We start from the raw sequence: 17,734 nt of genomic DNA on the forward strand, positions 1-17,734 counted from the left end.
ATATTGAGTTATTATATAATTTATAAGTATTATAACATATTTTTTATATTAAGTAAACTATTACGAGTTTACAATTCAAGTTTTTGGACTCTTAACAAGATTATATAAACTCTCAAGATTAACAACCTTGAACAAAGTTTAAGACACGGACAAACAGATACATGGAAGTGGTTGTATGACACTCATGGTAGTTACTCTGTCAAATCAGCATATGAAGCAATCCAAGCAATAACAACAATCCAAAGTAACAATGTTAGCCCATTTATCAACGTTCTGTGGAAGCTGAAAATCCCACCAAAAGTGGCAATATTCTGTTGGAAGATGCAACACAATAGCTTGGCAACTATGGACAACCTAAGGAGAAGAAACATACAAGTACAAGATGTAAATGCAACATGTATTTTTTGTGGGAAAGCAGAAGAAACTACCACTACAACATTTGTTATCTATGACAACAATAAAAAAACGTTGTTGAAAGCCAAAAAACCGTTCCTAAAAGTTTAAGGAACGGTTTGGCAACGGTTTTTCAAGCGTGGATTTATCAACCGTTGCCTATTTCAATATGCAACGGTTTTTTGGCCTGTGCCCACGATGTCAAAAAAACCGTTACCTAAACTTTCAAGAACGGTTTTCATGATCTTCAGTGGCAACGATTTTTTTTTAATTTAAGGCAACACTATTAATTTTTAAAGAACGATTTTAGAAATGTAGTCTATTTTTATAGGCAACACTTTTATGACCGTTGCTAGTGACATCAGGGAACATTTTTTTAAGGTTGTCAATGAGATAATATAGGTAACAATTTAGACTAAATTTAAGCTACAATTTTGTAAATAGTGTCTAAATAAACGCCCAACGTTGTCTAAATTTAAAAATTTAGACTAAATTTAACATTTTTTTAATGTTGTCTAAAATATTGTCTAAATTTTACTTTATCGTGTGAAATCATATATATGTAATACGCACATATAATTATAATACAAATAGTATATTAAATAACTCATATTAATAAGAAGAACTATACATTATTTTGGATTGATAATCCTCTTGTACATCCTCTTCTTCAAGAAGACATTTCTCATGTGCTCAATAAAGAATTGATTTCACCCTCAAAAAATAATAAAACAAATTATAAGGCTAGTCATCCATCCATGTAAGTAACATCATTCAGTCTCTTCATCATCATAAGGTTGATCTTCATTATCAAGTCTTTCCAGCACATAAATATATTTTTTCACTTAGAAAACTTATAGAACAGACAAGCAAATTATTAAAGATATTATATATATAACAAACCATAATGATACACGAATTAATAACTATATTTTGAACACCCTGCTTTGTCCATCTGTGTCTGCTGCAGCTTAACCTTGCTTCAGTTACTAAGTCAACTGGGCATCACTGACGATGGAGCAGGTTATGGACTCGTAACTTCTAGTCTAGCTCCTGTTCTTGCATTTCTCCACGGCTCTTGGTACTGGGGCACAATAAACAAGTTTAATTTCTTTTCAGATGTGTTTATTTCAATAATTAAAATTTGAACCTTTCTATAGAACATCCGTGTTAATTAATCAACTGATGGTGCATATGATTTAATGGAAGGATTAATTATATATACTTGGAATCATGACTAATAATTAAATGTAGTGTTTTTTTAAGTAAAAAGTAAAAGTACGCAAGTAAATTAAGATACTAACCCCCAATAGCTTCCTTTCCTTTCATGGTACGTAAGCGCTTGCATGATTCAACAAACATTCTGGTTTACATAGAATCAATATTGATATTATTAATTACATAATAATTGAGCAGAACTATAAATATATTCGAGGCTATTTCGAAAAAAAGTTATGGTTTATCAATGCTATATATGTGCGTGTTCAATGTCAAAAACTTAACACTAATTGGTACAGCATAATAAAAGGCTATACTTATTCTGATGGACATCTCATAGCTTATCAAACAATGTGAACTTTTATTATGAACACATAATCAAAGTTAGATTCTTGTCATATTATTGAAGTACTAAATTTAGAAAATAAAATAATAAATTCACAAAAAAGTGCATGTTAGTTACCTTCAGCTACTTTGCAACATCTCTAGCAGATGAACCAGAGACTTCAATCCAAGTTTTAGAGAACAAGGCACAGGTAGACAACATAAACACAAGGTAGAATAATGCATGGAAAGGATTGGCTGCCATATCAGCTAAGCTGCAAAAACAAAAGTGCCAAAAATGAAAATTGAGGATCCAACAAATAATAAAACATATAAGAGTAAACTTGCCATGGTTGATAAATTCAGGAGGACCACTTTGACTGCCTCCACTGCTTTGAGGATCATAAATGCTTCTCTCTGACTGAGCTGCACTATGGTCTAATTCAAAGGTGCTGCTGCTCCAAAAATCTTCTAATCCATCCACTTTAGTCACTGTTTGATCTTGAGTTCTTAGTCCTTTAGATGCTTCATCCATTGCAATAACTTCTGGAGTTTTTTTGCATCATCCAACACAACCTATGTTCTATTATAAAGCAGGTGGAATCAGAAGTATGATAAACACCTACTATTAGTAATATTTTGTGAACCAGCTTGAATTAAAAGATGATGTTGATAGTAAAGAACAGGTACCAAAAATAACTCAAGTTAAACAACATAACCTATCATGAATATGCATCACTCGGTTGGTAGAACTTATCATTTTATACCTAAACAATACATTAAAAGACAAATAAAACAGAGAGACACAATAGCCTACTCTCTTGGTATGTTCACCTGCAAATTGATAAAGAGAAATAAATTCAATAAAAACAACTAATCCACAAGTTTTCTAATCGGACCTATCATCAATTTCTAAAGCTCTATCCCAATTCTTGTTTCAATTCATTTTTTACCCTAAAATTAATCAATCAAATGTCAATTAATTCCAAGAATATACCTACTGCATGCATCTGAACCATACCAAAGCTAGAAGAAAATATTATCAAGAGTGTTGTTGCTAACACTGACCTATATGCATCATCCACTAATTTGGCCACCTGTTCTTTTTCCACAAAATTTAATTATAATAACTTCTTTCACTGATATCTTTCAATTTTATATTTATAATGAAGGGTAAATCTCTGTATTGCAAATAGCACACCCCTCGATTAATACAACAGTGCACCAAACCCAATATTAAAATAAATAAAATATGCCTCTGATCCATATTCCACAGTACAGGCTGATCAAAATCCAATAACAAAAGTACCCAGCCATAGGAATGTCAATGCCACTTCCAGAGATATTAGGATCATCAACTTGTTCTTTAGTCATATTTAGATATTCCCTTAACAGAGATCCCATCACGTCCTCTGCCTGTTGCCTCATATAAAGCCAGCATGCAAAAGTGCAATGTTACAAGTCAAAAATTGAATCTAAAGAAAATATTTCCGTGAGATAAAAATTTCAGGGCCACGGGATTTAAAATCAAGACTGCTTATCTCACCTTCGCACATATAAATCTAACATTTTTTATGCCATTAATCTCAGCATTCCTATGTGCATCACATACAGCAGAAGCATTCATTTCAATTCCAATCACCTGAAAAATAAATTAAAATAAATAGGGCTCAACCAATTTTTAAAAATTAGGAATTTTGCAAGAACTCCAGTTTGATTATATTTTGACCTCTGCAAAAGTAATCATTACATCATATATTTTCACTTTCCAAAGGGGCACATTAACAGCAAATGCCCCAGATACAAGAACTGCAAGCCAAAAAGAGAAAGGAACTTAAAATGATGATTATTTCCATACCAACTCGATGTGCTAATGTCAAGCCAATTGTTCCTGTCCCACAACATACATCAAACAGTAGTGTGTCAGGACCTAAGCATGCCCAATCTCCAGCAAGTGAGTACAACTTCTCAGTAGCAAGAGTGTTAACCTGCAGTAGAAGTACATCCAAAAACTCTATATAGAAGGGAAAATATAGCCCTGAAAACTAGGAAAAACAATGATTGCTATTCCAACCTGAAAAAAAGTTGTTGGAGATATAGAGAACCGGAGATTGTTGATATAATCATGGATTCTTACATCCATGGCATTAGTGTTTTCATCCATCTTCGGATCACCAACTGCTTTAGGAATGGGAAGCAATTGCAGTGGTGCATCAGCTGGCGCCACATTGGATATTCCTTGGTGATCCTACACACAAAACCAACTGCCATATTAGAAGTCCTTTAGAAAATTAAATATCATAACACACCATTAAAATTGATAGTTTGATATGGTAAGCAAAAATGAAGATATTTGAAGGAACCTAACCTACTGACACTGGGAGCAGGAGAGGGATATAATAACATGCTACTATCTAGGAAACACTGGAACAGAAACATCATTATCCTTCTAATTATATTACATAGATATGCTTATGTACAAAAATTAGTACATTAATTCATTACATACAATTACAACTACAATGTCTTACAAAAGAAACTTGGAGTAGAAGGACTGATACCTGAACAACCAGAGTTGTAAGGGGTAATGATGGACAATGTGAAGTAGCTCCGGCAACAAATGCCTGAGAAAGCCTCTTGAATTCAGCAACTACTTTTGCATCATCAAAGCTTGCACTAGAAACCTATAATCAAGGCCAAAGAGTTATGAACGAGATATGAAAAGAAAGGAAGAATACAAATCATAAGCTTCTGGTAATTAGGGGTTTAGGGTTTACAATTAGGCGATGTAGAGCGCGGCGGCGGCCTACAAGCTCGGCTCCTGCTCCGTGAAGAGCGCCTCGACAAGCAGCTTGAGGAAGGAGGGGAACGGCTGCCTGGTGATGCGCATGGACAGTGCGGCGATAGAGTCGGCGGACGCAGCTCGCACCGAGGAGTCCGGGTCGCGAAGACGGCGCATGAGGTTGGCAAGGATTTTCGAGAGGAAGGGCGAGAGCGCGTTGGCGTGCGCGTGGGAGAGGGCGGTGGAGGCGAGGGCGACGTCGAAGGAGGGAGGGTGGGAGTTGGCGTCATAGTTGGCTGGAAAGGGGGAGCTCCAGGAGGAGGAGGGAGGCGGCAGGGGTGGACTGACGGAGGCGGCAAAAGAGGGCGAGGGAGGAGGCGGAGAGGGCGACGATGAGGAGGGAAGGGGTGTGGGGCTGGGAGATGAGGAAGGGTGCGGGGAGAGGTGGGGAAGGGGGTGTGAAGGTACTAGGGTTTCACTTCTACAACGGTCATAGGTAAACCCGATGTAGAACAACTTCCTGATTCAAGTCTGGCCAGGGGGAGCGCCAGCTGAAGAGGAGAGAGGCGACAGCGTGGAGTGGCGGAGGCAGCGGAAGAGGGCGAGGGAGGGGGCGGAGAGGGCGATGATGAAGAGAGAAGGGGTGTGGGGTTGGGAGATGAGGAAGGGTATGTGAAGAGGTGGGGAAGGGGGTGTGAATGTATTTTTCATAGTAGTGCAAGAATAGTTTTGTTAATATTGAAAAGAGAATAGTGCACGCTTTGATCAATTGTTGCCTATACGTGCTTTTGGGAACGGTTTTATGATTGTTGTCAAACAAAATGCCAACAGTTTACAAAATTGTTGCCTATATGTGTTTTTGGAAACGGTTTTATGATTGTTGTCAAACAAAATGCCAACAGTTTACAAAATTGTTGCCTATATGTGTTTTTGGGAACGGTTTTATGATTGTTGTCAAACAAAATGCCAACAGTTTACAAAATTGTTACTTATTCCATATTTTGAGAACATTTTTTAGGCGTTGCCTAAAAACTCGTTGCCTAATATAAAAAATGTTGTAGTGTACAAAGCATATAATGTTCTCATGTGCAGTCACAGTCAGAATCTGGAAGGATATATACGGTTGGGTAGCTGAAGCAATAGTTTTGCCACAAGATTTGGTTCAACATTTTCTTCAACAACCTTATCAAGTGAATTCAAACAAAGAAAGGAACAGATGGCAGGTGATATGGTGTGCAGTTACTTGGAATATATGGAAGGCAAGAAACAATTCTAGATTTAGAGGAGTAAAATTCTTAAAGGAAAAGACATATCAAGACATAATTTATTTTTCTTGGTTATGGTTATCAATGGACAGCTCATTCCAGTACAGCTATCAGCAATGGATTGTCAATCCAGGAGCTTGTTTATAGACTTAGATGTAAAAGAGTGAGGGTGTGCGAGGAAGTTCAATTGTTTTTCTACACCCATGAGATCATATATAAAACGTACCCATCAAGAATATGGAAGTAGGAACATATTATTTTGATAAGCCAAAACTCTCTTGTAAATATGGGTGGCACCCCTAGTGTCCAAATATTAATATATTTTATTTGCTGTTTCAAAAAAAAAAAAAAAAGATTAACAACCTTGATCAGGATAATGAAGCAATGAAGACAATTAATGATAACATCTTGAAAGATCAATTGGAAGAATGTCAAGTTCATCTATTGTAGTTGATTATGGAGTTTAATGATAAAAACGTGATAAATTATGTTCAGGCAACATATGTGCATCCTATAGTCCATTATATTGCATTTGGCTTGGAAGGTCTTCAAGGCTATTTCAAATTTCTTCTAGAGTGGCTGAACATCATCATCAGAAGAGTACGTAGAAAAATGCACAGGACACTTCAATGCCTTGGTGTTGATGATGGCACTTCCACCTCAAGTAAACTTCTTTTTTCATTTTTTTTTTCTTTTTCAGTTATTCGGAGAAATGAGAGAAAACTATAGGTGTTATTCACCTCTCTTTGAAAGAGTTGGATAGGGCAAACGAGGAAGTTCGAGGAATACAATCTCACCTATCTGAGGATGTCATAACCAACCTAGCTATAGATTTTAATACTAACAAGGATGACAAGGTCGATTCTTGGTTGTTATTTTCTCCTAGCCATGATAGTCGCATTTGTTCACAAGGGCGTAAAGAAAACATAGAGTTATTCATACATTTCACACTCAATACAGGTAACACACAAAAATTAATTCAAATAGAAAGTTAGCTGTAAAAAATTCATTTCTATAGAGAGGTAAAAATCATACAAAATCCATTCCTATCAACAGTGAGAAGACAGAGTTATACAATGAAATTTAATACGAAGAATGATACCATAAAGTCTGTTTTCTAAACCCTAATATGGTATATTCAGAAATCTCATTAGAACATTAATATAAATATATAATAGGATGCAAGATTTAATTAACTTTACAAGCATAAAATGATTTAATTAGACATTCAATCGTATAATTAAGAAAACAACTAGAATTCATACAAAGAATAATCATATATACATCAATTAGGCAGTTACAAGGAGGGGTGAAGGCATTCAAGGCTTTCCCTTAACCTAGAAGTGTAATGCCCAAGGATAATCTATGGCGTAAGATTTTTTTTTTCTTTCCTTTTCTCATCTCTTTCCTTCTTCCCTCGTTTTCCCATTCTTTTTAATTATAATTCAAGTGTCACGACTATGATGTATGTGGCTTAAATTTTATAAACCCACGTCCTCTTATTGGGCTTAGAGACATTAACTAAAAAAAAATGTGTTGTTTGTCAGTCTTATTTTGTGTAAAAACGTTTTTTGTTTGCTTTGGTGCATCTGTTCAGAAAATAATATTTGAAGGTAGATAAAAAAAATTGTAAAGATAACCAAAAGTGATGAAAAAGAATACAGGTTGTTGTCATTGATTTAAAATGTCTTGAGATTGTGAGTGTTTACTTGTACCTTGGTCTTTTAAAATAAAGAGTTTGTGTCATGAAATTGCTTTTGCAAGTAGGTAACATCCAACTTGCACCGAAGAAAATAAAATTTGAAGAGTTACTAGTAATCTATATGGAACAATATTAATATATAAAAGAAAGTATGCACTTTAGTATATGCCATGAGGAAGATGATAAACTAAGGTGGTTTCATATTGTCTATATCTTTATATATAACTACTACGTAGGATTTCAAGAACTAGCATTGAATTTCTCATATTTGTAATGATCAGAGCTTATATATAGCATCTTTATTATAGAATTTTGTATTGTCAAAATATGTATAGAACTTATTCCCTTTTCATATAGCCATTTGCCACGTTTACATTTGATCTTGTAGATGGTTTTATTTTTTTAATCAACCAAAACAAGTATTTATATTAATTAGGTATAAGGGATATCATACACCCATATACATGAGATAACTAAAGGAACTGTATTACCCTTAGTTAAAACTAATTTGAATATGTGTAGAATCAAATTATGTTCCATCTAACCAGAGACTCCAAAACAAAAGATAACAGATAAACAAACAACACTCATACTCCATCTAACAACCCTCTAGTTGTAGTGGAACAAACACACAAAAGAGATACATGATCAGCCCCACTTCCTAATAGTTATCATAATAGTATATGGTCAGCCCTCCTAAATTAAAATCCACCACAAAAACTCACTCCATTATAATTGGCCAGCACCCAACAGCAGAATAAGATACCTCATTTTATAACAGCAAAAAAACAAGTCTTGCATCTCCTAGCCTTTGTCCTGCATAAAATCTGCATCACCTTCCCAGCTTGTTAATGTAGTTGGTTACTTCCATTACTCCTATCTCCCTTTATGTTGTATACCAACCAGAAATTTTAGAGTGACTATCCGTACACCAACACAAGCAACAGTAATATTAATTGACCCAAGAGACAAAATACCAAAGATTCTTCCTGATGTATATTTATTTAATCCACTACACACAATCAAAATTGTTGCATCAGAAAAACCCCACAATTTGAATGCTTTGTAGCAATTTCACCCACCAATAATTGCAAAGGCCAAGATTAATTGACCATAACTAGAAAAGGATCTGAAAATTGTTCTACTTTATACTCAGCCACATCCAAGCTGTGAGTATCCTTCATCAATTTTTGCTGAACAATCTGATTCTGCCAGAATACACATCAAATTCTCTGGTTCCAAATATTCCAAGCTATGATACACCATACCACCTGCCATCTTTGTGTTTTTCCTTTTGAGTCAAGGACAAATAGGATAAAATTGAAGTGCATTGATTGATCTTCTAGATGGTATTAAATAGTATATATGTTTTTTAATATTTTGGGTCAAACGTTAATAGTGTGTTTGGATGAAGAATTTTACAAATTCAAGGAATTTGAAATTCTTGGTATTTGAATTACTTTGATTTCAATTTTTATCATTCTCAAAATATTTTGTTTGGATAAGTCAATTCAATTTTTTTAAACTTTTAAATTGTTAATTTGGATATGATAATTTGATTCTATCATGATAAAATTGATTTTAAAAATATATTTATATGTTGAGATTTTTAAATAAAATTTTATAAAATTAAATATTAACCAATTTTTAAATATTTAATAATTTTAAAATTTAATATTATATAATATTTAATATTTTTTAAAGTATTTTTGAATATTCAATAATTAAAAATATGAAGATATAAGATAAAATATATAAGTGAAATAAGGAAAAAAAAATATGAGGAATTTCAAATTCTTACCTTTTTGGGAGAATTTGAAATTCTACTATTTCAAAGAATTTTACAAATGCTTGGATTTCAAATTCTTTGTAAATTCTCCATCCAAACAAAGTATTTCACTTCAAAGAATTTGAAATTCTTCAAACAAATAAATTACTCCATTAAAATTCTCCATCCAAACATACTCTAAAGGTCCCGTTTAAGTCATCCAAGAGATGAAACATAGTAATTGGGATTATAGTCTTGCAAGTAATATTAATGATCTATGTAAGTGGAATAGGAACGAACCATAATCTTCAATATTTTAAGTTTATATTCATTAAGTTTATTATATCATATATAACTAATAAGCTTAACCAGCAAACATATCAAAATAAGTTAAAAATAAAAATTTAAAACATATCATAAACTAATGGTAATAATTAATTTTATGCATAAATTTTTACAAATGACTGCATATATTTAAATTCACTGTTTCCAATTAATCTTTCATGAGATTCATCGAGCTTCTAATACTGTAATTGTCACATCGTTGGTTGAACATGTGTCTTTATGGCTTGAGCTTGAATCTACTTCAACCGAATCATTTCTTGGAATGAAACCACATTCTTTAGGCTCCATCAATTCCATGCGACTCTCCAACATCAAAATAATGGATGCCATTGTAGGCCTATCTTTTGGGTATTGTTGCACACACAAAAGTCCAATATGGAGACAACGAAGTACTTCTGACATAATGCATGACTCCTTCATGTTTGAGTCAATCAAATCTAATGCTTTGCCCTCTTTCCAGGTTGTCCATACCTGTCTCATAATAATAAAAGATAATTATATTTATGTTTCAATTAGACATTCATAAATTAATTGTAAACATGCTCGAGCTCTTACATGACCAACAAGGTTCAGATTCTTATCTGTGTGATAAAGTCCTTTATTTTTCTTGCCACACACAATCTCCAATACTAAAATGCCAAAACTAAAGACATCAGATTTCACAGAAAATAACCCATCAAAAGCATACTCTGGCGCCATATACCCACTGCAAGAAATACATTTCATCAAGAACAATATTTGTGAAATAAAAGAATGGAGATGGTTAACCAGGCACTACTCACTATGTCCCAACTATTCTCCTTGTGTTTCCTTCAATTTGATCTCCTCCAAAAATTCTTGCTAATCCAAAATCTGATATTTTGGGGCTCAAATTTTCATCAAGCAAAACATTGCTTGCTTTGAGATCTCTATGGATAATCCTCAATCGAGAATCTTGATGAAGGTACATAAGTCCTCTTGCAATTCCACAAATTATATCTAAGCGTTGAGGCCACCCTAACAATTTACTTTTTGTATCATCTGTGTTATTAAAGCAAAAATATTATTTTAGTGATTTACTTATTTTACTAGTCATTCATAATCAAATTTACGCTTTGTTAATTTTCCATACCAAATATAAAGAAGTCTAGACTGCCATTTGCCATGTACTCATAAATTAACATTTTCTCTTGTCCTTGAATGGAGCATCCAAGAAGTTTTACAAGATTCCGATGCTGGAGTTTTGCAATCAATTTTACTTCATTAATGAACTCTGTTGCTCCCTGCCATGAGCTTTTTGATAGAGTCTTTACAGCTATTTCTTGCCCATCCATTAATACTCCCTACATATTTATGGTAAAGAGAAAACACTTTGAATTAATATTTAATTTCTTAGGTGGTAGTGCTCAAACAATGATTACCTTGTATACAGGTCCAAAACCACCTTCTCCAATCTTATTTTCCTTGGAGAAGTTATTAGTGGCTATTGTAATTGTTGTTAGATCAAATAATTGGATGTCAAGATCATCAACATCATTGTTATCTCCTATCAATGCATTTCCTACAAAATAAAGGAAAGTCATAAATAATGTTATGAAAATTTAAAGTGTGGAAGGAATTAAAAATTGTGAAAATTATAGAAGGAAAAACAAAATAATGATGTGGTCAATCTCCTTTGTTCAATATTAATTAGCAAGTTGTTAATTAAGCCCAAGAGTGTAACACCCCAGTTTTATTTCATTTTTTTTTATTTTATTAAATTGAGGGTATTTTGGTAAATTTTATAAATGTATAGAGGTGATTTAGTAGCTTGCAACGGGCTGTTCCGGAATTGGAACGGGCCGTTCCAAACTACCAAAATTTATGCGAATTCGTTGCCTAGAACGAGCCGTTCTCAAGTTGGAACGGGCCGTTCTGGACTATTAAAAACTGCCTTTAACTCTAAGTGGGAACGGGCTTGGAACAGGCTATGGCAGTTGTGAGTAATAAATGCAACCAGAACCGGCCGTTCTGGTTTGAGAACGAGCCGTTCTGGGTGTGATTTTTACCCATGATTCAAGGGTCCAGAACGGGCCGTTCCGGCGAAGCTGGATGCCTATAAATTGAGCTCTCTGCCACTCCCAAAAGGCACACCTCTCATTTTTTTATTTCTTTTCTTTTGCTCTCTCTTCTTTTCCCTCTACTTTCTGCTTTAGACCGAGGAGAACCCAGCGAGGGAGACCAACCAGATCTCGTATAAATTCAGCTTCTACATATCTAGGTACGGGAGAAAATGGAATTATTTATATGTAGAGTTACATGAGGGAATTGAGTAGAGGAAGAATCCCTTAGAATTATGAGCAATTTTATAATTATTTTTGTTTGGAGAATTATTGGTCTTATTGGATTCTGTATGAATTTAGGATTATGAATATATGATTTATTTGTAAAAATGATACTCTGGGAGAGAGAACGAAATTATAGAAAAGTGCCTGTAGGCTAGGTTTTGAAAAAATTGGAATATTTCTGTTTGAGAAATTGATGACCCCATTAGATTCTGTATGTGTTGAGGATTAGAAATACATATTTAATTTGTAAGAATGATGATCTAAGAGGGAGAACGAAACTGTAGAAAAGTGTCTGTGAGTTAGGTTTTGGAATAATTGAGGGTTTTACTGTTTATGTTACACTACTAGAATTTCTCTTATTTCATGCGATTTTTCCTACGAATTTTTCATAAAAATTTGCAGGAAACGTTGTTCCTACAAATTTTTCTGTGAAATTTTATTTGCAGGTAATACCTTCGTGGATAATATATTTTTGCGAATTTTAAAATTCGCAGGAAAATTTCCTGCAAAATTTCTTGCGAAAAAAATTCGCAAGAAAGTTTCTTGCAAAAAAAAATTTGAAGGAAATTTTCTTGCAAAAAAAATTCGTAGGAAAATTCGCAGGAAACTTTCCTGCGAATTTTTTTGCAAGAAATTCTGCAAGAATATTTTTTACGAAAAAATTAAAAAAATACTATAAATTATATATTTTAAGAATTAATAATCTTTTATTTTCATGCCTCATACATAATCTTAAATTTTAAGATTGTAGATTATAAGTCTAACTCAACCATACAATTCAACTTGTAAGGTAAGTGTTGCCCCAACTTATATACTCTTTAATTGTTTTATTTTCAATCGATGTGGGACTTAGAGATTTTTTAAAATATTAAACTTATGAATTTAAATATTTTTTTTTATTTTTCCTGCAAATTAAAATTTGCAGGAAAATCCGCAAGAAAAATTACCTGCAAAATTTTTCTACCATTTAGTAAACATTACTTGCGAATTTATTTTTGCAAGAAAATCTGCAAGAAACAAAATAAAATTCTTACAATATTTTTCTGCAAATTTTTACCATGAAATTTTTTCCCATGATTATTAAAATTGTAACAAAATTTGTAAGAAATATCTGTAAATTATTTTTTGCAGGAAAATTGGCAAAAAATTTCTGTGAATATTTTTTTGTAGGAAAATTCGTAAAAAATTTCTGCGAATATTTTTTTGCAGGAAATTTTGCAAAAACTTTCTACAAATATTTTTTTGCAGGAAAATTTGCAAAAAAATGACACTTTTCTAGTAGTGTTAAAATTATATTAAATTGATAATTTTATTGATTATTATATTAATTTATAAATGTTATTACTATATTACTTGATAAAATTGATGACTTAGATATGAATTGCTTGAGATGTATGGAACCCATTATTTTGGACTTATCTGATGCGTGTATGGAATTGAACTATGAGATGTTGTGTGGAATGTGAATGAGATGTGATTGTGGTTCTTCACACCTATGACCAGGGGTGAGCACGACCCGAGATTGTGATGTGGGTATCGTGACCTTGGTTAACATGTCAGGGGTGAGCACGACCCTAGGTTAGGGGTAACGTGATCTTGGCACAGTGTTATATCAGGGGTGAGCACGGCCTTAGATTGTTATGTGGGTATCGTGACCTTGAATAACATGTCGGGGGTGAGCACGACCTTGGACTAGATATGCTACAGGGGAATCGTGACCTTGGCACAGTGTTATATCAGGGGTGAGCACGGCCTTGAATTGTTAAATGGGTAGCGTGACCTTGGCATAGTGTGAAGTGCAAATTGGTGTGATTGAGAATTATGATGCGATGACGATGCATGGTTGATTGAATTACGTTATGTTGAAATATTTATGAATATTAAGTTAATATGTTGTGTTTTCTCATGTGCTATATATATAAATATTTTCTTTTCTCACCGTACGATTTGTGGATGTTTTAGGTGAGAAAGATCCGGCTTGAGTGGCATCTAGGATGCCAACAGTTGAATTGTGAGTGTGCTCTAATATTATGACATTGGGGCAGAGAATTCTAGGATGTAGATTTTTATATGTATTTTGAGTTATACCTTGTCTTTTGAAAGCAATTTGTAAACATTTAAATTTTACCTTCCAAGTTTTATTTCTAGTTATTTTGGATATTGAAGAAAGAACAGTTATGAAGTTTTTTTGTGAACCCTTTTACCAACGTTGATAATTTTATTTTTTAGTTTATTTATATGATTAATATTTATATATGAGTTGGGGTAGTAAGGGTGTCACAAAGAGTGTTTGTGTCTGTCTGTATCTATTTGTGCCTATGTGTACATGTGTGTTTGTGTGTAAATGTGAGTTTGTCTGTACGCGCGCGTGTGTTTACATGTCTGTATTTGTGTGTGTATATTTGTGTCTATGACTATGATTTAACATATTAAAAACCTTCTTATTTTGCACTTTGTTGTTAAATGATGATTAAATCATGTTAATCAATTTCCAATTGAAATATTATAGTACAACAGGTTTGTAAATAAATTAACTAGAAAAATAAAACTAAAATTGTTCACTCTAGATTTATAAAGCTAGTGCATCAAAAATTTTATAACATACCATAGACAGATAAAAAGGAAATAAAATAAATTCTATTAAAGGAAATAATTGCCTAATTAAACACTACATCTCATGATTTAAGGGATGAGAATTGAATGTCCTAATATTGTCATCATTCTCCCTTAAATCAAGGAATATAAATTCCTCGATTTTTGATAAACACATAACTACTTAACAATGATCAAATATTAGTATGAACTAAAAACAATAAAAACATATTTTATTTTGCATAACCAAATGTTTGTATTTACATTTTATTGTTCACTTACGGCTCTAGAAAGTTATGTATAGAATAGTCATTCAGTATAAATTTGTGGGTAAACAATTATTTACCATCATTGTTCCTCTGGATTCTGCAAATAAAATAAGTACTCAGAATAAGAACTCCACAAATTGCAGCAATGGTGGATGCAACTATTGTTGGCGTGTTCTTCTTGTGCCAATGTACAGGTTCTTGAGGGTTGGAATTGAAAAGAAAGACAAAAAGGCTAAAGTTAGAGTGGTGTTGAGTTTTCAAATAGTTCCAATTGAGAAGATAAGATCAAAGTGGATGGTGTGGTTACCTAACTCTGAAGCATCCATCCTGATATATAGATCTTGGCCACCAGTTTCAAACTGTTTGATGTCAATGAGATCTCCAAACCACATGACACAACCACTACCTCCACCTCTAATATCTAAATTAGTAAAGGCCATGCAAGAACAATTATTCAAGCACTTGACTCTACATTCCTCTAGACCAATACTCTCATCCAACCAAGTACGTGTAGTGTCTGGAACTTTGAGGCCTTTAAATTTGACAAACCCCTCTGTGAGTTTGTCTTTGCAGCTTAATGGTTTATTGCGTACACATCCTTGACTCCACCCAGATGAAATCCATGCTTCTGGTGACTTTGGTCTGAAACCTTTCAAACATTGGCAGGCTTGGGATTGAGTACTGACGCAGTTCCCGTAGGGTCCACAGAGGCCATACGTGTCACAAAACTCCATCGGGAAGGATCTATAAGTCCTCCAATCTCCATCATCTTCCACCCATACATAGCGATAAAGTGAACCTGTTTGGTTTATCACAGTTCTAGTGATTAAAATATCATTTAAGACACTAAAGGTGTAGTAGACCATATCCTTGTTGCTGACAAAATTAATGCCAAAAATGGTGTTATTATGTAGATCTGGTATTCCACTAAAATATACTCCATTCCAAGGACCAAACCGGAACAATTTTTTTGCGCCCTTCATCGTATAAATCTCAGGATAATTATAGAGTTTTAAAACCCTATAAACATCTCCTTCTGATGGATCATCCGGACTCTTCCATGCAGTATATCTCCTTTCCAAACCGGTTTTGAGGTCCCATCCCAATTTCATCCCTGGCAAGAGTGTATCAGATGGATAATCAAAGCTTTGCCACAAGTACCCTTCTGGGTTTGTTTCGGCCTCATTTCTTATCACAAGATTGCCACTGTCCAAGAGCTCTACCACTGGATTCTGTGCTTGTTTGTGAGAGTTGGTGTACCAAACAAGAGACCCATTTTGAGTGAGAATAAGATTACCTGAGGAGTTCACTGTTAAGATGCCTGAGGAACCATTGATAGGGTTTGCCCTATTTGCAACCCAAACAACTGTCTGAGTTGAGACATTCTTGTACCAAATGCCAAGGTAACGTTGCTGGGAACTACCTGGGCTGAAAAAACCAAGTTCGAACTTTCCACCTTTTGACACCAAGGTCTTCCCATCACTCATGGACTGGATCACGTTGATAGAATCATTTGCTATGGAAATTTTGAGAGAGGGAGCAAGTATGCATGCAAACAAAATCATGAAAGGAAGAAAGTCCATTGAGTCACAGCTTTTGTGGTGCTCCGTTATTTGGATATTGATTATATGGATCGTGCTAAGTGTCTCATAAAGACTTTATATCTATATTGAAAATAAAATTTGTATTTGCATTATTATAAACTAATTAGATATTGATCTGCACACTAGTGGAACATTATTTCTGCCTCGGTTATTTTTAGATTATCCACCGACCCTTCAAACTTCAAAGCACGGGTGAACTATACTACCATTGATGTTGATAACTTTATAGCTAATGCTTTAGGTTTTGTATAATAAATAAACAAGTCTTATATTTTTTAATGTTTGATTGAAATTAAAATATTTTAAATAATACTGAAATTACTTTCTAGAAACAAGGACACTTTGATTGTTAAAAAAAACATGTAGTGTTCTCGTAAGATTATAAATACGGAATAGTTTATTCATAAAAAGAAGAAAAAAATTAAAATGTCTCATATTAATTATTTTTAGAGTCTTTTGCAAACATAATTTCCCGAGACTTTAATACGTGACTTGATCATGATGTTTTCTTTCTTTTATATTGACTGCATCATGTTTTCTTAATAAAGAGACTTTATCATACATTTAATATCAACTACAACATTAATTACTAGTCAATAATTCATCACACGGTTACATGTCAACCTACCATACCAGCCACGGCAAGCGCGCCTTTCGACTTACGGTTGGATATACTTCATATTAACTGAAAATAAACTGACTCGATATAAGCTAATTAACGAGTTAAGTCTCCTTATATTTTATTTAATAAAAATATTTAAAAAATTATAAATATTTGTAGGATTAATTGATATGGTGTTTAATCTTCAAATCTTAAGATTTTAAATTTCTATCTTGTATTTATAAAAGATAACTAATTATTATTATTATTTTTTATTATTTAAAATTAAAAAGGGTAAAATCATCTAAAATAAATAAATACACCAAATTATACTATCAACTTTATATATCTTATAGATTACAAATATTTGTTAGATCAACTGATATAATGCTTGATCTTCAAATTTTAAGATTTCAAGTTCGAGTTTTGTATTTGTAAAAGTAACTAATTTTTAATATATTTTTTATTATTTAAAAATTAAAGGGTAAAGTTATCTAAAAAATGTGTATACCAAATGAGACTATCACATTTCTATATGTTATAGATAAATATTAGGAGTGACTTA

General features: G+C 33.3%; 1 protein-coding gene and 1 long non-coding RNA gene across 2 annotated transcripts; both read right to left on the reverse strand.

Moving 5' to 3' along the window:
* Positions 1-1,936: 1,936 nt before the first annotated feature.
* Positions 1,937-4,527, reverse strand: LOC145950805 (uncharacterized). Its single transcript, XR_014428655.1, has 4 exons — positions 3,794-4,527; positions 3,482-3,577; positions 2,284-3,351; positions 1,937-2,210 (listed from the first exon to the last, which is right to left on the reverse strand). It is a non-coding gene; the product is annotated as an uncharacterized LOC145950805 (long non-coding RNA).
* A 5,315-nt stretch (positions 4,528-9,842) lies between these two features.
* Positions 9,843-16,641, reverse strand: LOC109791190 (G-type lectin S-receptor-like serine/threonine-protein kinase At4g27290). The gene is made up of 7 exons (XM_020350459.3): positions 15,272-16,641; positions 15,042-15,161; positions 11,198-11,337; positions 10,909-11,119; positions 10,580-10,817; positions 10,353-10,503; positions 9,843-10,268 (listed from the first exon to the last, which is right to left on the reverse strand). Exons 1-7 carry the CDS (start codon positions 16,545-16,547, stop codon positions 9,963-9,965), a joined length of 2,442 nt encoding a protein of 813 aa, XP_020206048.1. The 5' UTR covers positions 16,548-16,641; the 3' UTR covers positions 9,843-9,962.
* Positions 16,642-17,734: the final 1,093 nt, after the last annotated feature.

Source organism: Cajanus cajan, chromosome 8, assembly GCF_000230855.2.
Source record: "Cajanus cajan strain Asha chromosome 8, NIPB_CcT2T_4, whole genome shotgun sequence".
NCBI classification, from domain to species: domain Eukaryota; kingdom Viridiplantae; phylum Streptophyta; class Magnoliopsida; order Fabales; family Fabaceae; genus Cajanus; species Cajanus cajan.